Here is a 23,914-nt window from a genome sequence, read left to right as displayed (position 1 = left end):
TGTTGTTTTTGTCATTTTGTTTATTTATAAGTTTAAAAGATGGGTATAGTATATATACGGTCAAGGGTGTTCTATCTGAGAGTGTTAAACAGCACTCTTTTTTTTTTTTTAAAGATTTTATTGATTTATTTGACAGAGATCACAAGTAGATGGAGAGGCAGGCAGAGAGAGAGAGAGAGAGAGAGAGATAGAGGGAAGCAGGCTCCCTGCTGAGCAGAGAGCCCTACGCGGGACTCGATCCCAGGACCCTGAGATCATGACCTGAGCCGAAGGCAGCGGCTTAACCCACTGAGCCACCCAGGCGCCCTTAAACAGCACTCTAGATCTGTCTTCTGTCTGCCTGACTTCCACAGAGTCCCTCAAACCTTAACAACCTCATTTTTTTTTTTGTTTTTTTCCAAGTTTTAATTTAAACTCTGGTTAGTTAACATATAGCATAATAGTGGAAAATCTCACTTTTAATAAACGTGTTATTTGCTTCTTGTTTAGAATCCTTGAAGATATATAGTCGTTCAGAAAACCGAAGTTCTCATTGGTGCTGTTTATGGGATGGCAAATACTGTAGAATATATAGGCCAACATATAATATTCTGAGAAAGAGAATTCTGGCCACAAAAGTCTTCATCTTCCTCTGTCAAATAAATGAATAAAAATAAATCTTAAAAAAAAATTAAAGGTCTTCTTTTTCTTCCCTGCTTCACCCTGTGTTGCCCTTTATTATTTATTTTTCTTTTAATATTTTATTTATTTATTTGAGAGAGAGGGAGAGGGCCATGCAGCCTCTGCAGTGAGCAGGGAGCCCAACACAGGGCTCCGGCCCACGACCCTGAGATCACGATCTGAAACTGAAATCAGGAGTCTGATACTTAACTACCTGAGCCACCCAGGCAACCCCCTTTTTATTATTGAAAGCAAAGCAAAATATCTGTGTTTAGAAAACCCCCTTAGCAAAGGGCAATTTTTATTGAGTACAGACTTTAGAATTTTAGCAAAACCCCTCCTGACTGGGGGGAGAAAAGTAAATGAACATTAACATGATGAACACTAGTAATAGTTTAATTCTTACTTACAACTAGTAATAGTTTACATCACTTTCGTACAACATAAATGAATAGTTTAATTCTTTCTTACAACATAAATGAACACTAGTAATTAATTCTTACAACTAGTCATAGTTTACAATGATTAATAGTTTACAACACTAGTAATAGTTTAATTCTTACAACGTAAACGAACACTAGTAATAGTTTACAACTAGTAATAGTTTACAACGCTAGTAATAGTTTAATTCTTACTTTATTATTGGTCTCCTTTCTTAAATTTTGGTGTTCTCAAGATTAAGAATTTTTTATTTAACCTCCTTTATAGTGATACAAAAACTGAACTAAAAAGGAAGCCATTAAATAAATGGTTAGGTGCTCTTTTCTCATCAGATTTATTTTGTTATTCTTGTCTATTCATTTCATGTTATTCCATTCCATTCCATTCCCTTCTACTGGTAGCTTCTGTATCCCTCATCGTAGCTACTACTAACTTACTGTATACCTTATTTAGGAAGATATCCAAGTTCATCTTTTAAGATATAAGGTGTCTAGGGGCACCTGGGTGGCTCAGTGGGTTAAAGCCTCTGCCTTCAGCTCAGGTCATGATCCCAGGGTCCTGGGATCAAGTTGCGTGTCAGGCTCTCTGCTCAGTGGGGAGCCTGCTCCCCCCCCTCCCCACCTGCCTCTCTGCCTACTTGTGTTCTCTGTCTGTCAAATAAATAAATAAAATCTTTAAAAAAAAATAAGATATAAGGTGTCTAATTTCTTTTTGTGCTTTCTTTTCACTTACTGTATGTTTTCATTCCTTCCATTACTCACCCACTCTACTGCAATTTCCAATTCTTCTTTCTTGCATAGTCTGGAGCACTACTGAATTTTGTAACAAACTCAGAAGGGATTGCACTCAGCTTCTCATCCTTGGTGAGAAAGCAATCATTACATGCTGGGAGGCACCCTCAGATGCTGCTTTTGGCCACTGTTACCTTTGCTTCCTCCTCTTTCTTGCTTTCTACATGCCCTCTGCTTGTTCTCTCTCTCCCTCTGTATGTTCCTATCTTCCCTATGCTACTATAAAGGTTACCTTGTTCCCATTTTATTCTGTAGCGCAGGTTAGCTTGCCGGTTGGAATGACTCTTCTTCTCTGGGAGTGACTATGGCTGGAAGGATTGCTTCACCCTGCCTTCATTCCCATCAGTTACACCACATAGGGTGATAACACGGTCTCCTTGGATTCTTGCAGATGTTCCCCCCACGAGTCAGGGAGTAGATCACAAGCAGGTCCAGAGAGAACTGGGAAATGTTGTACTGCACCTGCACAACCCTACCATCCTCTCCTCCTCTTCAATCGAAGTGCACTGGACAGTGAGTCATTCTTGTTGCAATATTTGATTCCAGTTTCAATAAGCAGATGACTTCTGGGAGATCATTATATGAAAAAAATATTTATGGAGCAGGTAGTTTATGTATGTGTGTTGCCTACTTGTCCACCAATGACAACTTCATATTGTAATTGCTTATTATGGTACCTGTGCATGGACTTTCAACAGAAAAAAGTTTCACGTTGTGCGTATTTTCTATTATACTGCAATAGTAAACTGTGCCATTACCAAAGGAAAGAAACACACAGTATTAATTATAAATATGTAACTTGTGATAGGATCATTATCACATACATTTTTTGAGACTTTAGAAGTATTTCTGAGTAGCATTAAGCTGGCATTTAAAATCAGAAAGTTTTCTGATCCCTTTGATCTTGACATATCTGCAGATGTCTGTCACAGAGCTGCCTAAAATTTCTACATAAACCATAGAAATTAGTGTCTAATATTATCTGTTAAGCTGAAAAGGTGACTACATTACAAAAGATAGTGCTTAGTTTTTTTTCATATTCTATTTTATATAAACTAGAAAACTATAGAGTGTAGCCAGATAGAATTTTTTGCATTTTGACACGTTTAATTTTCGTAATTTTAAAATAAATCAATATAAAGATATAAATGGTTACATGTTTTGTCATTTTAATAGGTGGACCAACAGTCTCAGTATATTCAAGGATATAAAATTCTTTATCGGCCATCTGGAACCAACCACGGTGAATCGGAGTGGTTAGTTTTTGAAGTGAGGACCCCAACCAAAAATAGCGTGGTTATCCCTGATCTCAGAAAGGGAGTCAACTATGAAATTAAGGCTCGTCCATTTTTTAATGAATTTCAAGGAGCAGATAGTGAAATTAAATTTGCCAAAACTTTAGAAGAAGGCAAGTATAATGAAATGTGTGATTACTGTACATTATGGTACATGTGTTAGGTTTTTTTTAACTTGAGGAAACTTTAATATTAATTGTGACATTAATTACTGTCTTGATGTTGAACATTAGATTTTGCTAAGAGAATTTGTCCAACTGGAACTGCTAAAAATCAAAATTCTGTAATACTTGACTTGCTTTAATAGCCTGTATAAAAACGTACAACCGTGAGCCATGTTTTACTTAATGGCATAGGTAGGATATAGTCAACTGTTGAGAACTAAAATTCACATTTAAAAATGAATATGTTCTCAATTTGCTTGACTTTCCATTAATTATCTTCCACTCACTTATTGAATGTTACTTTGAGTAATGATTTATAAATACAGTGAGTAATGTTTTGGTTTGCCCAGGACTTTCTGGGATTAGCATTTTATGTTTATTCCTCATGTCCGTGGACATGATTGGCCACCTTGACCTGAAATTTCAATCTTAGTATTTACATAAAGGTAAAAAAGGTTATACATCACAAGTATACTCTGTAAAAATAACCAGAATTTTCCCTAAAATCTGCTTATTATTTTGATTACAGAAATGATGGGATGTAGTTAACGTCATGAATGATTAATCTTTATACTTTGGAACATTTGTAGGGAGAATATGGGACTGAGGTTACAGGGTAGGAAGAATAAGAATTTTCCTGAGCTGTTTTGTGGAGATAATCTACATATCTTTGTTTATGGAAAATGCATAATAACAAAAAGCTTAGCAATATTGAGGAGAAACTTAAATCAGTTGGGACTATTCAGACTTGAATGAGATACATCTTTAAAACATATGGGTATATTGACATATTGACATATTGACATAGATTTGACATAGTTATTACTTGATTTTAAATGTTGTGTCTGCCTTGAGGTTCTCTTATATACTCATAATGTATCCAATTTTTAAAACAATAGCACCCAGTGCCCCACCCCAGAGTGTAACTGTATCAAAGAATGAAGGAAACGGAACTGCAATTCTTGTTAGTTGGCAGCCGCCTCCAGAAGACACTCAAAATGGAATGGTCCAAGAGTATAAGGTAATGCATATATAATAATTACTGATGGACACCCTTCTCCCCCTACAAAGAAAAGCGAAAGAAAAAGGGTGTCTGAATTGTGGATATTTGGCGCCATCTGCTGGTCCATGTAGCAATGTAAAATTATCTTACTACACCATTTTTTCAGTAATCCTGGAATAATTCTTTCTTAAGGCATTTGAAAAAGCAATTAACTTAAAAGAAGTCATCTAGAGGGTCACAAAATCTATAGGTCCATATAATTTCACACAAACAATAAGTATAAATGCCAATAGAAAAGGGATTTGTTTGTTTACCTTAAAAAAATAGCTTGCATATATTTTGCAGGATTGGGTTGCCCCATGGAATTGGCTAGGAGTCAAATACTATCAAATAGGGTTTGCTTGCTTGCTTTCCTTTTGGCATATCTGAAGTTTTGGAACTTTGGAGCTAAAACTTGTTTTAATGTGCGTGAAAGTTTTTTTTTCTTGTGAAGCACGTTTTAGTCTCTAAACAAAATTTCATGTCTCAGAGGAGATTCAGTTATAAGTTTATGTATGTTTAAATGAATTTTAAAACTATAAGATGGCAAGTGACTCAATCTGGTAATTCTGATAATTATTTTGACCTGTGAAGTCATCAGCTCTAGTGATTAAATTTAGAGTCTCACATAGATTTGTTCTGAGCAAATATTTTTAGAGCATGCCAAGATACAGTTAAAAACAAAGTTAGGCTCATGAAATATATCCTGTCAATGACTCTGTATTATAGGAAAGTCTTAATGGGTCTATGATAAATGAGGAATTGATAGATTGAATCGGGAAAATCTCAATAGAAAATAGATTTTACATGTCTTTTTTTCAACATGGATGTAAACACATTGCACACTAGGAGAATTTCAACTGTAAAACATTTTTTCTCTAGATACTGTTTTATGTTTCCATGATGCCTGAGTATTTTTCTAATTACTAGCTAAATCGTGATACTTAGTAGTTCATCTCATATATGTGAGTATTTTATATTGTCTCTGTTGATACAAAACTGATATTAAAAAGGTGACCACATTTATCTTCTACAGGTAATTAGATACTAACATCAGAATCACTTGTAGACTTATCTTCCAAACATAGGTACCTGACCACCATTCTTAGAGATTCTGACCCTGTAGGTCTGATGGGGGCGGTTTGCATACTCATCAGGGTAGATCTTTCCAAGGTGATTCTGATGTGCACACTTGGTAAGACTTGCCAAATAAAGACCATCAATGTTCCCTCGAGTAGCAAATTGATTTGGACAATAACCAGATATACCGAGCTTCATTTTCGGCCTAACATTTTCTTAAAATGACTTTTAAAAACAAACTGAAAGCCTTTTCATGAAATTTACCAGAATTTTAAAGAGTGACATTTTAAATATTTAAAACAGTGCCATGAATGTCCTGTGAATATTCTAAGATATTTCAAATTAGATCTTTTAGTGTCATTGAGTCATTGAAAGGTAAGAGTCTCTAAAATCTAAGTGTTTTCTTGTGAATTTCAAGGTTATCTCAAGACTGGGGAGTGACAGGATGCTATGGTTCTGTCCAGAAAAAATGAACTGTTACAGAGATCTTTAAGGATTTAAAATGAGGTGATGTCTCAGCTCTCAGGCAAAATTGTGTAATGCAGCATTTTCCCCTAAGAATCAAAACTCATTTCTCTCCAGAAGAAATGCAGAAGGGTGGATTTCACTTAACTTCATGGTCAATTTAAAATAATAAAATGCCTTTCAGAACCTGATTGACTGGTACAAAATCAGTTTGTGGCTTTGGTTCAGTTGCGTAATGTAATTGGGGAAAAAAAAATCACAAAGGACTCTTTATTTCCAAATGGTCAGGACCTGGTATAGAGTCTGGCCATTTGCTAGTGTTATGCATTGAAACTATATTAAAAGAATATTAACTTCCAAAGAAAAAAATGAAAGGTTATTGCTCACATGATAGAGGACACTGATACTCCTAGACTTATTTTAAATCCCATTTCCTATTACAGTTTAGACAATAGGCTACTTGAGGCTAATCCTACATGTAGCTTGAGGACATCATAAAGAATATAGAGCATGTTTTACTACTCCCTGGACCATTTTCTTATGGTAACTGAGTCCAAATACTGTCATGCACCATATCCAACTTCTTAAACATTGCAGAAGACCACTCTATGGTTAAATAATCCTTTAGTGAAATTTAAATTAAGGATTACAGTGTAGTTCAGAAGTCTTAATTTCCTGAAAATAGTTTCCTGCCACAAATATCCTTATCAAAGTTAATGAGCTCTACAATAATTTTCTTATCGGAAGAACGTTTTTCTTTCAAGTCAAATATGTCTTGTTATTCTTTATGATATCATCTATGTTATCAAAGACTAATTAATATTCCCATTTAAATACAAGATTGGAGTGCTAATTTTCTCTCATGGATAGTAGTATGACATGCCTCAGGTTGTGGAGATTCATAGAAGAGCCTAACTCCTTAGGTCCAGGTTTATTTATGTATTTTTAAGTAAACTCTACATGCAGCATGGGACTTGAACTCGGGACCCCGAGATCAAGAGTTGCAAGTTTTACCGACTGAGCCAGCCGGGCATCCCTGTCCAGTTTTATTTTTAATAACCTTATTTTTGAAAAGGTATTTTATAGACTAAGTTATTGTTCTTTATCTGGGTATACACAGATTTTTGCAAAGCGCTTTTTTTCTGGCAAACAATTTCTAGGTTTTTTAAAAACAAAAACAAAAACTGCTGATTTGGGCTTATAGGAGCCTGTTTCTTTGAGCAAAGATTTGTAGACTTTCCTAATAGACTCCTTGAGCAGTATATGAGAAAATTCAAAGCAGTCTTGAAGGTACTGCTAACCCGAGGTTGGAATGGAAGAGCCCGCTCAGAACTCGATCCTCGGGGGCGCCTGGGTGGCTCAGTGGGTTAAAGCCTCTGCCTTCGGCTCAGGTCATGATCCCAGGGTCCTGGGATCGAGCCCCGCGTGGGGCTCTCTGCTCAGCAGGGAGCCTGCTTCCTCCTCTCTCTCTGCCTGCCTCTCTGCCTACTTGTGATCTCTCTCTGTCAAATAAATAAATAAAATCTTTAAAAAAAAAAAAAAAAAAAGAACTCGATCCTCGGGGAAAATGACTTCTGCTTCATCCTACATCAGGTCCATGAAAAGTCTGAACTTGGTCTAAAACCGAAATACCATGTTGATCTTTGCATTAACTTACATAATTTACCAGCTTCAACTTCCTTGTGCTCTTCTTACAGGTTTGGTGTCTGGGCAATGAAACTCGCTATCATATAAACAAGACGGTGGATGGTTCCACTTTTTCTGTGGTCATTCCTTCTCTGGTTCCCGGGATCCGCTACAGCGTGGAGGTGGCTGCCAGCACGGGGGCCGGGGCTGGGGTGAAGAGCGAGCCACAGTTCATCCAACTAGGTGAGAGCCCCGCTCTGGTTTGCAGTCTATCCCTGCACCCATGGTCCTGCCTTTCTTGGCCCTTGGAAAGAAAATGACAAAAATGATAACATTAGCTTTATTTCAAATATAGGCGTAGTAGAGTGTATAAAATATATCTATGTCCTATTATGTAAATATGTTATAATTATATAAATACATAATATATATCACAACTCAACTGAAACTTAGCCAAGCACACATTTTAAATTATATTTCAAGCAAACGTTGTCCGCATTCACTGTCATCCTAATTCCATCCTATTGAATTTTCTTTTCCTTTTTTCTTTTTTTGTTTATTCAACAAATACTATTAATTGAACATCAAGGATACCCCAGTGAACAAGAAAGACAGTCTGAAATTTCATAGAATTTATAGTTATTTGGATTTAAAAAAACAAAAACAAAAAAACAAAGCTTCCATGAAAAACTTAAACTAGGTATTAGAAGTTTAAGCAATATACAATTTAGATTTACCACTCTGGTGTCTATTTAAAACTGTAATTGCTTTTTTAAAAATTTATTTGTTTGTTTGTTTGTTTCTTTGACAGAGATCACAAGTAGGCAGAGAGGCAGGCAAAGAGAGGGGGAAGCAGGCTCCCTGCTGAGCAGTCAGCCCGATGCGGGGCTCGATGCGGGGCTCAATCCCAGGACCCCGAGATCATGACCCGAGTCGAAGGCAGAGGTTTAACTCACTGAGCCACCCAGGTGGCCCAAAACGATAATTGCTTTTTATAAGAAAAGATAGATTCCAGTGTCCAAGAGAATTACTTAGAAAGGTAAATACCATGTGTGCTTCAGAAATGGTTAGAGGAATTAGGAAAAACATTTAGAAAAAAACTGACAGAGAAGCCTTGTTATTACAGTTTCCTATAGGGAATGTGGCATGAATATGAAATACGAATTAGTAAGTGGTCACTGGTAAAATCTAAAGCAAACAACCACAAAAACAATTATAAATGGAAAGGGGAGAGAAGGGCGTCACTATCAAGAGACTGCATTTAAAATACGAACAATGCCGCATGTAGAGCCGGCTTTGGTTTATTCCTTTCAGATCAGAAGTTAAGCATTAGTAAGATTTTATGTCAGGAGAAGGATCAGATATATGCATTTTTATACTTCACCGTCAAGTACAAAGTATTTTTGCATTTGGTTGATAATTGAGGACATCCTAGAAATTATTTCAAAACAAAATTGAGAAACATTTGGCTTTGAATAAACTTTATTGCTGTATAAACTTTTCACTCAGTTTGGAAATTCCTATCATTGTTGTGTTGTTAAGACCGAGCTATCTGCTCTAACCGATGTCTTTACCAAAATCTCTGTGGTATAATATGATAAATTTCACCTGAAATGCTGTGATCGTGGGGCGGGACTCTGTTCTATGTGGACATGGTCACGGGCTGGTGAGGCTTACCTTTTTAACATGGAGCTTTCAAGGCTGACCCAAGGCCAGCAGAAAGAAGGAAAAGAAACCCGCAGTGTGGGGGAGGATTGAATGGTGCAGGTCTAGGATTCGTATGCATCTCTGCTGGGCGGAACTCTCATGGGATTTCCAGTGGATGTATGGGAACACCGCCAACCAAGTCACTGGCTAGGGAGTTACCTCCTGAAAACTCTATCGTGTAACAGTAACATTCAAACCTTTAGAGGAGAGCTTGCACTATCGCCACAGCCATGGTCCAGAATTTGATCTGGGGATTATCTTTTTAAACAGTGCTTACATATGCAACTTTTAAGCAAAAGTCGTCTCATGGTTTATTTCAAGTTCCTTTATTACAAAATTACAAAATAGGGAACTATGTAAAAGAATTGCTTGATGCATCTGTTACAACGTTCGGTTGGAGCTGGGGAAAAATAGTCTAAATACAGACCTTTTACTCACAGAGTTGCCCAGTTTTATGAAACATCAGTATTAACTTATTAAAATTGATATTATAGGTTGTAGTGTGATGACCATTTACCTATTTTTATAACATACGACTTTCGTCCTTTCTCAAAGATGTGTTGGAAAAGGACCCTGTGTAATTTTATTTATTTAAGATTTAAATCAGGGGATTTAAGGGTCAAATTGGTTTTCTTGAAATTATAAATGTGTTCCAGTTTTCCATATCTTAATATAGGCTCAGCTGCAGGGAGGCAGAGACTGAGATGTAGAGTGGCCGCTTTAATTCATTAGTCACACCACACTTTTTTCTGTTAAACCCATCTGGTCGCCTGCATGGAACCTCTCCTGCCTGTCTCCATAAAATCTGAAGCTACCCAACTTAACCTTGCACAAACAGCCATGAAATATATAAACTTAGGAGATGCAAAGAGTGTATCAGGGGGAAAAAAAAAGAAGAATAGGTCTGCTTGAACTCTCAGAAGATGAAGTGCTTTTAGGAAAACCATAGATAAAAGAGCCTGGAACATGGAATTAAAACTTTCCATCAACAAACAGTTGAAGGCAGGTGACTGAGACAGTTTATAAAAATAGGTTTTTCAGCCTTGACCCTCCATAGAATAAAATCTGGAATTCTTTTAAAGAAAAAAAAAAAAGTAATAAAACACGCACGCATGCGCATGCGTACACACACACACACACACACACAGGAGTAGCAATGTAGCTACCATTATACATAGATGGGGTGCGGAATTTTCCCAAGGTGATTTCTTTAGCCATGGAATGCTGCTTATTTTCCTGCCAGTGTCTTATTGGGGCACCATATCATTTAATGAGAAAAAAAAATAATCTGTAGAATTTTCTTCTGTTTGAGAAATATTCTTCATATATAATGAACTATACCAATTATTTTTTCTGGGGGGAGAAAAAGGAATTTGGGACTGGAACAAATGTTTCTATTTTAAAGCAGATGATGAGCAGAACATTTTCAGAGTCCAATAAAATTAGACGACTGTAAGAAAGCACCATTCCTAATAGCATGGGCAAATACCTTCTCATTTCACCAGATGTTGTGGGGGCAGAATATTAAAACCACAGGCACTAATGGGACTTGTGCCCACTGGGCATCCTCAGTGTTGTCATCATTCAGTGCCAACAAAGTAGGATATTGCTTTGATCACAGAACAAGGGTTTGTGCTTTTCTGCAAACATTGCTGACGGCTCCGTATGACTTGTTGAAATGGTGGACTTCAAAAAAGAGTCTCTTAGTAGGTTTAAACATAAAAAAGGAAATTTCCATTGCCAGAAATTCCATCAATTTTAAATTACTGAGTCAGAAGAACAGAAAACATGAGACTTTTCGACTATTTGTAACACTGGATAGTTCCTGTCCGTATTTAGTGTTCTTGGATCTATTGCTGGTCATGGCTGTTGTTTTAGAAGAAAGAGATTACTCAAAAACAAACAATCAGACTTTGGGGCTGGTTCAGTTAGTATAGCATCTGACTCTTGATCTTGAGGTTTTAAATTCAAGCCCCACTTTGGGTGTAGAGATTACTTTTAAAAGAAAAAAAGAAAGAAAGATTATTCATAGCTATTTCAGTGGTAACATTATCTTAATTTTTCTTTAGTTTTATGTTATACTAATTGTACAGACGCTGTGATGGGCATCTGGGTGGCTCTGTCTGTTAAGCAGCTGCCTTTGGCTCGGGTCATGATTGCAGACTCCTGGAAGAGAGCCCTGCATCGAGTTCCCTGTTTGTCCAGGGTTCTGCTTCTCCCTCTCCGTCTGCCTGCTGCTCGGCCTGCTTGTGCTCTCTCTCTCTGTCTCTCTGTCAAATAAAAAAATAAAATTAAAAAAAAATTGTACAGACCCCGTGAACATAGGCTCAGATAATGTGTTTCTAAGACATTTTAGAGTCTTACAATATAGTCATGTAGTTGGAGGATTCGGGGAGGAGAAAAAAAACACACACCTTTTTTTCAATATCTACCTTAAGTGGAGGAAATAACATTTTATTTATTATCATTTTAGAACATGTAATTGAGAGTTTCTGTAGAAGTCTGAGAAAGTTCATGTCTTTTCTATACGACTTATTTGCTACCCCCTATTTATAGACTCCTGTTCAAGCATTTCAGTGTTTAGAATTGTAATTTTGTATTTATCTGTTAGCACTGTCCTCTGAAATTTAATCTAAGCAATGAAGAGTTCCGTGGAGTTAAAAAAAAGTAGAACCTGTGTGCCATTGTCCTTGTTTTTAAACACATTCCACAAAATTATTGTGTCCTGTTTGTTTTGCATTAAAATAGAATGACTGTAATTTTGCTGCAAATCTCATGGACTATTTTAATTGGCAAGGGTGGATGTCACGGAATGAAAGACAGAAATGATTGTCTAAAAATTCACAAAATAATGATAGCCATTTTCTTCTTTTTTTTTTAAAGATTTTATTTATTTATTTGACAGACAGAGATCACAAGTAGGCAGAGAGACAGGCAGAGAGAGAGAGAGAGGGCAACGCAGGCTCCCTGCTGAGCAGAGAGCCTGATGCAGGACTCGATTCCAGGACACCGGGACCATGACCTGAGTCGAAGGCAGAGGCTTTAACCCACTGAGCCACCCAGGCGCCCCTGATAGCCGTTTTCTATGAGATAAGCATGCATTCATGATGTCGCTGAGTTTTTGACCCACATTAATCCCATGATGGCTTTTCAGATTCCCATGGAAACCCCGTGTCTCCTGAAGACCAAGTCAGCCTTGCTCAGCAGATCTCCGACGTGGTGAAGCAGCCCGCGTTCATCGCGGGCATCGGGGCCGCCTGCTGGATCATCCTCATGGTCTTCAGCATCTGGCTCTATCGACACCGAAAGAAAAGAAACGGGCTGGCGAGTACTTACGCGGGTATCCGAAAAGGTATTCCCTTTCCTGAGTTTTTCCATTTTTTTTAATATGTTTCGGTAACTCCTGATTTGAATCTGTGGCTCCCAACGATTCATGGTTATCCAACTGCTATATTAAATTATTTTAATATGTAAAGATTTTCAAAAGTGCTTTTAGGGTGATCTAGATAAGGATAAGGATTCCTCTCGAACAGCAAGGCTTCAACAGGGCTTATCTGCTTGAGGCTCAGTTCCTTGAAACTATGTTTCGCCAAGGTAGGTCTCCCCTGGGTCGTTACACCATCTTGTGTGCCCTTTGGGAAGTACTTCATGGCTTTAGATTCTCAAAGAAATTCTTTAATGTCCTTGTCACAGGAATTGTAAATACCAGCTTCGCACGGTCTCACACAGCTTTTAAGGGAGTGCCGTTGCCTTTGTGACACCAGAGATTATTTATAAAATAATTATTTCATGAGCATTTCTGATTAGTTATAAGGTAGTCATTTCTTAGCGAATATGGAATGCCCAACTAGATGATGTGCCTCCGCATGCAGAGAGGAGGGTTAGTCCTTTTTTTATTGTCGTATTTAAGGTCGCGGAGTTGAGTGTGTATATACTGTTAATCCGTGATGGGGCTTTCCTCACAAGTGTGTCTATAGTGTTAGAAGAGAAAGTTTACTTGATTGCAGTTTTTTACAATTTTATGGATGTGCCAATTGTGCCAAGGTCCGCAGACACTCCCTGCCTCCACCTCCCCAACAAACCCATGAATCAGTTCCGGGCCACTGATAAGCACTACAGGTGACTAAAAGTCCTGGTTTTCAGGGGAGAGTCCTAAGTTATTTCTTTTGTCCAACAAGTTACCTAGAGTGTTCCTTTTTGATACAATTATACATTCACCATAGTTCTCACTTTTGCTTGGCTGGAAAACAGATTTTCTTTTTTAAGATTTTATTTATTTATTTGACAGAGATCACAAATAGGCAGAGAGCGGGCAGAGAGAGAGGGGAAAGCAGGCTCCCCACTGAGCAGAGAGCCCTATGCGGGACTCAATCCCAGGACCCTGAGATCATGACCTGAGCCGAAGGCAGAGGCTTTAACCCACTGAGCCACCCAGGCGCCCCTGAAAAACAGATTTAAGAGAACTACCAATGAACACATCCCCTCTCACACTTTCACCGCCCCTTTAAAAACAGAAGTCTACCTATCTTCTGAAGATTTTATTTATTTTAGAAAGAGAGAGAGAGTAGAGCATGGAAGTGAGTGTGCACTAGCAGGGAGAGGCGCAGAGGGAGAGGGAAGCTCAAACAGACTCCATGCTGGGCAAGGAGCCAGACGTGGGGCTCAATCCCACGACCTTGAAATCATGACCTGAGCTGAAATCAAGAGTCAGATGCTTAACTGACTGAGCCACCCAGGTGCCCCAAGTCTACATATTTCTTTTTTTTTTTTTCTCCCTCAAGTCTACATATTTTCTAAGCAAACATTTCCTATATGTCTTGGCCAAGCGCTTTCTCGAATCCTTTATATGGCAAAGTCAGAACTTGTAGCGCTAGCCAAAATTTTTCTCAATGAGTTCTATTGACTATCCTTATAAGCGTAGAAAACAGTCTGGGACCACAGTCTAAAATATTTGTGCTGTCAGTCACAGGGGTCTTGGCAAGAAAGAGTCAACACAAATTCATCACCCATGTGGTAAAAATACATGAATGTGCCTCTCCACTGTGGACATGCAGCCATCCCTTCATGTACATACATACATTTGCTGTGGCATTAGCATCCTTAAAAATGTTTTTTGCAGATATGCGTTCTGTCTAGAGATGAAGCAAAATGTCAGTTTCCCTATAGCCTGTGAAATGGAAAACGAGGGCGTGGAGGTGACTGCCAGGAGAGCTGGTGCTCGTAATGTCCCCAGAGTAGAACAATGTCAGGCACATGTGTGACCGTCTAAAACCTTTGACTTAAATCCAGTGCAGGGAAGGGGCTTGTGGGTGTCCCTGTGTCATGGAGCGGGGGAGGGGCAGGGTGAGTTGGGAGCTGCATTTTGAAATTGACTTTGAAGAGGAAAAGTGACTAATTAACGTAGAGATGTAGAGACTCTCGAATGCTCCAGGAATCTTGTATTTCTTGGTGCCGTGAGGGGCTGCAGCTGCGTAGTTATAACAATTTAATGCTCTATAGTGTCTTGAAATCTGAATGTGTGACATGAAACCCCCTTCCTTTCTGAAATGCCTTTTCTTTCACTAATGGACTATAAGCATGCTGGCAAATGCCTGTGAGCTCTTTGTGCGAAACCTATGAAACTAATACCATTGTCCTTTTAACTAGCTTGTGTTTAAGCAGAAATCATAGAACATAATTACAAATGTAATTGGTGAGCATTTGATTCTGCTTTCCTCACTTTGCCTCACTGGCAATTTTTCATAATTCTGTTTCCATCCCATTAAAAAAATAAAAAGTGCCTCCCCAAAACCTTAAATTGTCTATGCCAGAAACCATGCCAGTAATTATTAAAAAAAAAAAAAAAATGCAGTGGAAGATTTTAAAGAAATAGATATAAGAGAGCCTCTTGACCTATAAACCATCAAACCAGCGTGTGACTTTGGGTAATAGTGAGTGTTATTAGCCTTCCCCCTCGCCCCCACTATGTGTACCTGTAGATAGACCCTCCGCTAGAACACTCAGGATCCCTCTCCACGAATGTCCACACAGTGCACCAGCATTGCTGGGTAAAAAGAGATGATTCTATTATTGAAAGCTTTGAAAATTAAGTCTTTCTTTGGTATACAAGCCAGTAAAAATTTCATTTAGAGGGACCTCTTTTCGTGTCTTCTGCAGTGATTTTAACGGGGCTAGCAGTTAGCTAGGAGGACTGACAAGGACCTTTCATATTTTTTTCTTTTCCTTATGTCCTTGTGATTGCAAAGGAATGTTCAGGCACTCTGTTCTTGCTCGAATAGCTTTACTTTCACATGTGCCTTTTTATTGATTTATGTATTTATGAAGACTTGTTACCATGACTCGGAATTTTTGATTGTGGCTAAGTTACGTCGAAGCTCTGAAAAGACCTAACTGAAAGGAAACACAATAGAGTTCTTCAGACAGGGAGGGCCTGCTGCGCTGCCAGGGAAAGCCAGTGTATCAGTTGGGCACACACGGCACTGAAGTTTTTGTCCGTGTTCCTTCTAGTGTGCTCAGCGATGGTCTGGTGGCAAGCGACCATCACACCACATTCTCCAGCATGGCAGTGTGGTGCCCCAAGGGCTCTAGTCCTAAAGTAAATGTCTTGGAGACATTCCAGTGTGCCGTGGAAAATACAATTTTGGCAGTTTGTTGATCCACGATACGTGATCAGTAGGCCAGTTTGTGTGTATTAAGGATTTCTTAAACGCCAACTTGAGTCTTCAAGGGAGCAGGGAAGATTCCCCGGCTTTCCAGACCGGGGAACTGTTTACTTGAAATTAACGCGTAGGGCTTGCAAAATAAGTCAGCCTCCTCCCACCGTGAAATGACATGGAAATGGTCTGTGGTGTATTCAACACCCAGGAATGGGAGGAGATAGGAAAACTGGGGCGGGGGGCGGGGGGCGAGCTTGCCACTTTTAAGGTCTGCGTTTCCATTTCAGGCCTTATTGATTAGATCAAGATTTATAACTGCAGAGAGTGAGGGTTTTCAGTGGGGTGTTATCGTTTTATTGTTTAGCTTCTAGTGTGACATTTAAAAATTGCACAGCCTACTCGGAGAAAGCTTCTCAATGTAAGCTATAATGGAAAAATTAAAGTTTAAAACTCCCCATTTTTTCCGGTCCATTCACAAATTTCTATAATGATAAAAACCTAGTATTACACTGTTTATAGGATAAGGTGTCAGGCATTTCTCAGCAGTGAAACAGTTTGGTTTTATGGTTGCCTTTGTTCCAGTTGTTTCTTTCCTTCTTTCTTCCCTCCCTCCCTCCCTTCCTGTGTTCCTTTCTTCCTTCCTTTTTTCCTTCTTTCTTTCCTTCCCTCCTTCCTTCTCTCCTTCCTTTCCTCCCTCCCTCCCTCCTTCCTTCCCTCCTTCCTTCCTTCTCTCCTTCCTTCCTTCCTGTCTCTGACTCTCTTTCTCTGAAGGATGAATACTTAAGCGCACCTATTAGTCCACGTTAATAAGCATTTACTTTCAGATCTCTAGATAAGGTTCAAGCGAGACCCTGATAATACATGTTTGAGCATCCATCAGCCAATGTTTGGAGATGATTAATCGCAGAGGATTCCTGTCTGTCCTAAGGCCAGGAGCACCATCTCTGGGACTAAACTTAGCAGGGTCATTCCCAGGCTAACCCAGCATGACTCCCACGCCAGACACTTCAGAATGGTACCTGTAGAGACAAGCCTCTTCCTTTCACCTCAGATTTGGTTTTACTCCTATATCAGAGTGTCAGAACTCCTGGCTTAGTTATTTACATTTGTTTTATGTTCAGCTGTCTGCTTGATTTATACTAATGTGATATGTTCCCTTTCTCTCTTCAGCTTAATAACTGGTTTATATTTTGTTTTGATTTTCAGTCCCGTCTTTTACCTTCACACCAACAGGTATATATTTGCACTTACCCTCCTCCTCTTCTTTGTCAGTTTGGCATGTGTTGTACTGTTGTGTTTCTGTTTTTATTTCGTTTTCTGAAGTTAGTTGGGGAGAAGGACTTAAGACGGAATGCAATACTTCATTCACTCACGTCAGGCGTGCATGTGAAGTAGAAATGATTGGGTGTTGCTTTCCCACCATGTAATACAGTTATGTGTTCATGACTCCATGCTGCCTCCTGCCCTGGCGCGCACGTGTTTCGTTAGATAGACACTCCGTTTCCACCCTCGGCATGATTTAACATGCTAATAATCTTATTGATTATTTCCTACTTGGCAGTCCATTTTTTTCCCCCCTTAACGCAAGCGTTCACATTTCCCAACAAAAATTTCTCTCCCTTGCAATGCTCTGTCCATAGAATCAACATTTTTGAAGGGGAACAAAAATATCCAGGACATGTGAAAGATAAAACTTTGTATTTTCCCGAAGTCAGAATCCTAATATTTTGTTCTATTCGGTTTCTTTCAAAGTGGGTCCTCTTCCTTCACATCACCTTTAATATACGATGTACCTGAAGTCTTGCCTCCTCGGTTTTAATCCAGTTATTGTAATCACTGGAAGCAGTTATCTCTCCCTAACACACTCCCTGTTTGGAGTTCTTCTAAGTAGCAGAATTTGGCAGCTTTTAGAAACCTATTTCTTCTTAGAAAATGCGTCTGTATTTACAGAAAAGCTAATCTTCTTAACCCCTTGCCTAACTGTGTGCAAATCTTTATTTGTTATTGCTAAATTTTTACACCCATAATTCATTAGGCTGAGAATGCTTTCAAGAACATTTAAATGTATTGTCACTATATATACACATGTCTGGTGAAAATATAATGGGAGGGGGTTCTGTAAGCCACAATAAAAAAAATAGGTCATATTAATTAATGGCATACATCTGTGTGTAGAGGGAGAGAAGGTTTACTTTAACATTTATCTTTGTCTTTCTGGTATTCATGCTTCTGGGACAATAGTCTTGCCACTTTTCCCCCAAATTTAAGATTTTAATTATATATGTATAAATCATGCAATTATAGGCTCTAATAATAAATTCAAAATAGAAAACTATGGGAATGCAAATGTAACAATGTGGAATATATTTAATAAGAGTGTACTCAGATTTGCTTTTACTTAGTTCTCAACCTTATTGGCACATTAAGAAAATAAGAGTAACGTATTTAATTCTATATAATCCTAAAAAAACTAGCTGAATTGGAAACCTGTCACTTTCTGTGGTGGTTTTGCAATGCTTCTCAGTAGAAAGTGAGAAAGCATTCCATTTTAGAAAGATACTGGTGGATGTAATAACTTTCAATTTTATAAATGTAAACATGTCTATTAATTGTTTCTTTTTCTTTTTCCTTTTTTTTTTTTTGTAACATTCTAGTAACTTATCAGAGAGGAGGTGAAGCTGTGAGCAGTGGAGGGAGGTAATTATCCTGCTTGTTTTGTAGATCCTAAAGGGAATTCCAGGTATCTCATCTTGTCTTCCTCAATGACGTCACTTTCTTTGCATACAAGGTGTAAGGATGAAATGTGTTCCAATCTTTTAGAAATACTGTAGAACCAAGCTTGTTTGTACGCCAGTGCCATGGACGGAAGCCGTTGCATCTTAGCGAATGAGCACCAGAGGGCGCACTTTAACCGGAAAAGAAACTTGCCGCTTTAGCCGATGATTAAAAGGAGTTCAAGTAATTAAGCATTGGCATTTATGAAGATTAAGAAATATAGCTAGTTAACAGATACTATCAAAGAAAAAGTATTCATTTGAAAATCTGCTGAACACAGCATTTGCTCATAAGTTGTAGGTTAGGTTTGTTTGTTCTTGTGAATTCCGCTCTCCTTTTACAGGGGACTGTTGAAATACAAATACAACAAGAAACCTAGGTTAATACAGAGTTTTTCTTTTCTCTTTAATTAAAATGAACCTCAATCCTATATGTATTATTTTTTGTAATTATGAGTCAGTGAACTTTAATATATTCACAGAGAAATCACAAATTGATGTGACAGGCAGCTTAAAAGAGCTGGAAAAAGGTCTATGTTACAGGAGCCAAGCTTCTGGATTTTCTATAATAAGGTGATGTTTTTCCTCTCAAACCAGCAACATCTAGCTTAAGGTAGAAGAACAAAAAACTTCCAATCAAAACCATTTTCTAATTCGAATTCGATTAGCTTACTGAGTATTCTGCTTTGCCCAGCTGGATCGTATCTTTGCAACTGGAAAAGACAAAAATGAGGAAGGTGTTATTTCTGAATCCAAGGCGCATGCCCTACGGGGACACAATGACTGAATTTAGCATACGACAAAGAGTGATTTTAAGAAAGTGTTGACCGCCAAGCCTGTACGAATATGGCAACAAGCAGTGATGTTTCCTTCCTGGTTACCAGGGCTAGCTTACTGTTTTTATGCCTGAAAAACCAAGCCAGCCACTGGACGACCCAAAAGCTGGGGAGGTCTTCATAAGGAATAAATTCACTTGATTCAGACTGTTTTTTGTCTCCAGGGAAATTCCTTCGAAATGATAGTCCAGATATTCATGAAACAGCCCGTGGCATAACAACATCCTCTCATGGATAGTTCTGGAATGCCTGACTGTTATGACCACCTGTCTACATGTGTGGGCTCATGGCTGTAGACTCTGCTTTCACGTGAATCAGAGCACATAAAATGCGGGTTGAACATCTTCTGTGTTCTGCACTAGCCTCTGTGGATGAGCACACGTACACACTCTCTCTGTGTCTCTCTCTCTCTCTCTCTCACACACACACACACACGTGCACACACATAAAATATCTCCAGATCTTGCTCCAAATGGATTTACAACCTAGGTAGAGCAAATGACCGTACAGAACCTAATGGAAGGAATCCATGGGTACCCAATGCAAGTTTCTACAGCAGGACTGAAAAATGACAAACTACAATCTGGAAATTACAGACAGAACTATTTTTTGGAAGTTTGCTGTGTTACCGTACAGAATTAACCATTTAAATTCAAGAAGAGAATAAAAGCGAATCTTCTGTATTTCAGATACCAAATAAGAAAGACCTTTGTGCCAAATGAAATGATGAAAGACGCTGGCATGTTACAGAGGTGACAGCTAAATAAAGGTCTTAGCGTCCACGCTCAAAAGGACGGTCATATAAGCAACTTTCAATTTATTTGTTCGTCAGGCATATTTATCGAATGTCTACCATGGGACATGGTAGTTGCTTGGCATCCATCAGTGAGCAAGTCAAGAAAAATCCCCATCCTTGTGAACCTTACATTAAGAGCAGGAGATATAAGATAGATAATAAGCATTTAAAAAGTCAGCTCTACTATCAGCAGTTGATGTGTGCTTTGGAACAAATAGAGCAGGATAAGAGGGATCAGCAGTATTTCAGGAAGAGGTCTCATTTCCTAGCCAGAGTGTGTGTTTGCGAGGGTGGGTAGGGGATTTTGGGTGTGTCTGTGTGTCTGTGTTCTCTGATTCCGTGTGGCAAGAGAAGGGGCAGTTACCCAGTCTCCTGCACTCTCTCCTCTCATGTCCATCCCCTAAATACTGGTTTCCCTCCCAGATCTCAGAGTAGTAAGTCCGCTCTGGACCTCCTGCCTCATTTGGTTGATGGTCCCTAAGGGAAAATTTCAAGTCTTCCTTTCTTTTGCCTCCATCCCTGCCTTTGTCGACCCTGCTTTTCACCCCCTCCCATATCCCAGAACTGCTTCACGCCGAGCACGTCATCTCTCCTGCCTCACCCATCGCCTAAGCTCCCAGCAGTCCTACCTTTATCTAATTCGTTAGACTACTTCCTAGTAATTTCCTTTGGCCTTTGGAGCCAAAAGGGTATTTTGAAATGCATATTGATCATGTCTCTGAGTTGCTCTAGAACCCATTTTTACTAGAAACTCTCCAGGTTTAAAATATCAAGTCCGAATTCAGTACAGCCCACGAAGCCAGCCACCGGGCGTAGCCAGTCCGTTCCCCACTTCTGAGGGCCTCAGCTTCCAATCCACTGCGTCAGCCCGCCTGCCACTCACCAGTATTAGGTTCTCCTATGGGCCCTAAATCCATCAGCCCAGAATATACTCCCCCTTCCCCTGTCGGTTTGCTGAGCGTCACCTGCTGTGTCCTCCAGGAACTTTGTGTGCTGGGTAAATATCACGGTTAAGCACCTAGCGTGAGGTAATGGAGTTATCTTTTGTTTATACCAGGTATCAGGAAATTAGGGCTCCTGGGCCAAGTCCAGTCTGCCACCTGTCTTGTCAATAAAGTTTTATAAGGCTACAACCCAGACTTCGTGGTTAATGTATTGTCCGTGACTGCTTTCCCACCACGGTGGCAGGGTTGAGTCGCTGCAACCAAAAATATAATAAAGGAGAAGGCTAGAAATCTTTTCTAGTCCACAAAATGGTGAATTTAACGATTCCCAGAAAGGGGGACATGAGGATTGTGGCAAGCAAAGAGACCTCTTCCCAACCTGGAAAGGGCAAAGGACTTGTGAAACAATCCAGGAGAGGACGAGGGAAGCAGTATTAAGTGGCTGTTCCCATCCCTTTGTTTTCCTTACCTCAGACATCCCAGTCCAAAAACCCTGCTTAACATCCAAACCACAGCACAAACTTGGGAATAACAGAGAAGTCCTGAAGAAAGGAGTAAGAAAATCAGACCAGAGAGAACACCAGTAAATCATTTCCTCACAGTGGGAGATGACAAGGAAACAGAGCTCAGGCTTTGCTTCTCTCTAAAATACTGGCCACTCTCAAATCTATCCCTTGCTCCTTCCTGGACGTCAGAGCTCTTTCAGGCTATGAATTAAAGGAAGGAGGAGACAGTTTCTAGGCAACCCTTACTTCCAGGCCCCCTTACTACTTTTATTTTCTCCAACCTTGGGACCCTCTAGTATTTTGTTTTGTGTTTTAGGATTTCAGATGGGTTTTTTGTTGTTGTTGTTTTGTGTGAGTGAGTGAGTGATTAGAGTATCTGCCGTAGGAGGAGCCGAGAAAATGGAAGTAATTACTACATAGTTATTTAAATGCAGTGTCCTCTTTTCCTTTGTGACACAAATTTATCCCCTTAATATGAGCTGGAAGAAAAGTTTGGGTTTTCTGAGCCCGCTGTCTTCTTTTCCCTGATAATACCTCTTTGAAGAGACAAAGAAGAAATAAACAAAACTCAGATATATCAGTATGAAAATTCAGCCTCTAATATTATATGGTAAAAAGATATATTTTAGACACCTGTTAACTACTGTAACCAGCACTGAGTTTGACCTCTGCTTAATTTCTTATTGTTGGGCAGCTAAATCTGTCTCGTATACACTAGATCATCTTAAATGCAGAAAAATAGCCTATGAGATCGGTAGTTTCAAAAAGCCCCTAATACCCTTATTAGGGTAGCTGTATATGACCTTGACTTCCTCAGAGACTTGTAAAATATACACATGACATTTTAAGATTCATTATGGGTCAATAACGTATGGTTCACTTTCTTCCCCAAATAATTAGTATTCCAAATACAAACCTAAACCAAAGCCAGGATGTGAATTGTTAATCTTACTTCCTGTTGGAAATCACCCACCCACATGGAAAGTCCTTTCAGCTTGTGATATCAAAACACTCACTTTCAAAGTGCTTTTTGAGAGAATCATGGTAGCATAAAAATGCTGTCTGTTCCTTTTGAAGCATGTAAGTCGGACTGAAAAATTTCCACTTGACCCCTCCTTTAGACCCATAATATCTCCACAGCGTCAAATATGGAAATTTATTTTCAGTAACTTCTCTAGTGATATCACACTGGCTTTAAGTTCAAGAGGAAATAAAATAAGGAAAGCTAAAGATTACTAGATGCAGAATTTCTCTAACCAACATCTATGCAGAGACTCCAGACTCTGGGATGCAGCTTGCATTTAAATGTTTTCAATTTCAATGGTTCAGCAAATTGGCTCTTCAAAGCATGGTTTTATAAACAATGTTAGTAACAAATTTGCTCAGTTTTAACAGCGTTATTCTGAATTTTGAGACAGCAGACACTTCCCCCAACTTCTTCTTTTATATGAATGCTTAATGACCGTAGGAGATTTCAGCACTCCCTGATATGTATGTTGATAGCATCCTGGATTCCAGTGTGGATTCCAGAGCTGGAGAACTTGGGCTTGAATCCCAGCCTCTGCCATTCCTTCGCTTTGCGTAGCTAACATTTTGTCTGAGGTTTCCTCACCTGTAAAATCTGGAAATAGTGGTAACCACTTGTGGGATGGTTCTAAGAGTTAAGTGACTTGATACAGGTAAAGAACTCAGAACAGTGCCTCACACGTCAGCAAAAACTAAATACTCATCTTTTTTTTTTTTTACTTTTTTTTTTTTTGTAAGATTTTATTTCTTTATTTGACAGACAGAGATCACAAGTAGGCAGAGAGGCAGGCAGAGAGAGAAAGGGAGAAGCAGGCTCTCCGCGGAGCAGAGAGCCCGATGTGGGACTCCATCCCAGGACCCTGAGATCATGACCTGAGCCGAAAGCAGAGGCTTTAACCCCCTGAGCCACCCAGGCGCCCCGTACTCATCTTTTATTACAGATACGTATACGCATATGTACATCTGCATAGGTATACCGACCTAAAAATTGTAAATCCATTTTCTTCTTTGGAGGGAAGGATTCTTCAAATAGCAGTCATTTGCAATAGTGAGTTTCCTTAGTTGACTCTCTGCCCCTCCCGGAACCCCGAAGGGTGAAGTGTCA

General features: G+C 39.1%; 1 protein-coding gene across 10 annotated transcripts in view; it reads left to right on the top strand.

Moving 5' to 3' along the window:
* Positions 1-23,914, top strand: part of ROBO1 (roundabout guidance receptor 1) — a 1,159,067-nt gene that overhangs the window by 1,094,053 nt on the left and 41,100 nt on the right. For 7 of the 10 annotated variants that reach the window (XM_032878064.1, XM_032878059.1, XM_032878058.1 and 4 more), the window contains 7 exons: positions 2,284-2,405; positions 3,069-3,300; positions 4,251-4,372; positions 7,636-7,807; positions 12,426-12,623; positions 17,134-17,160; positions 18,582-18,624. In XM_032878064.1, the coding sequence (XP_032733955.1) occupies positions 2,284-2,405; positions 3,069-3,300; positions 4,251-4,372; positions 7,636-7,807; positions 12,426-12,623; positions 17,134-17,160; positions 18,582-18,624 (916 nt within the window). The remainder of the gene's footprint in view (positions 1-2,283; positions 2,406-3,068; positions 3,301-4,250; positions 4,373-7,635; positions 7,808-12,425; positions 12,624-17,133; positions 17,161-18,581; positions 18,625-23,914) is intronic. The other 3 variants (XM_032878060.1, XM_032878066.1, XM_032878063.1) reach the window with 1 other exon arrangement.

Source organism: Lontra canadensis, unplaced genomic scaffold, assembly GCF_010015895.1.
Source record: "Lontra canadensis isolate GAN:19392208 unplaced genomic scaffold, GSC_riverotter_1.0 scaffold62, whole genome shotgun sequence".
Classification (NCBI taxonomy): domain Eukaryota; kingdom Metazoa; phylum Chordata; class Mammalia; order Carnivora; family Mustelidae; genus Lontra; species Lontra canadensis.
The sequence above is the reverse complement of the archived record's forward strand: the minus strand, read 5'-3'. Positions and strand labels throughout refer to the sequence as shown.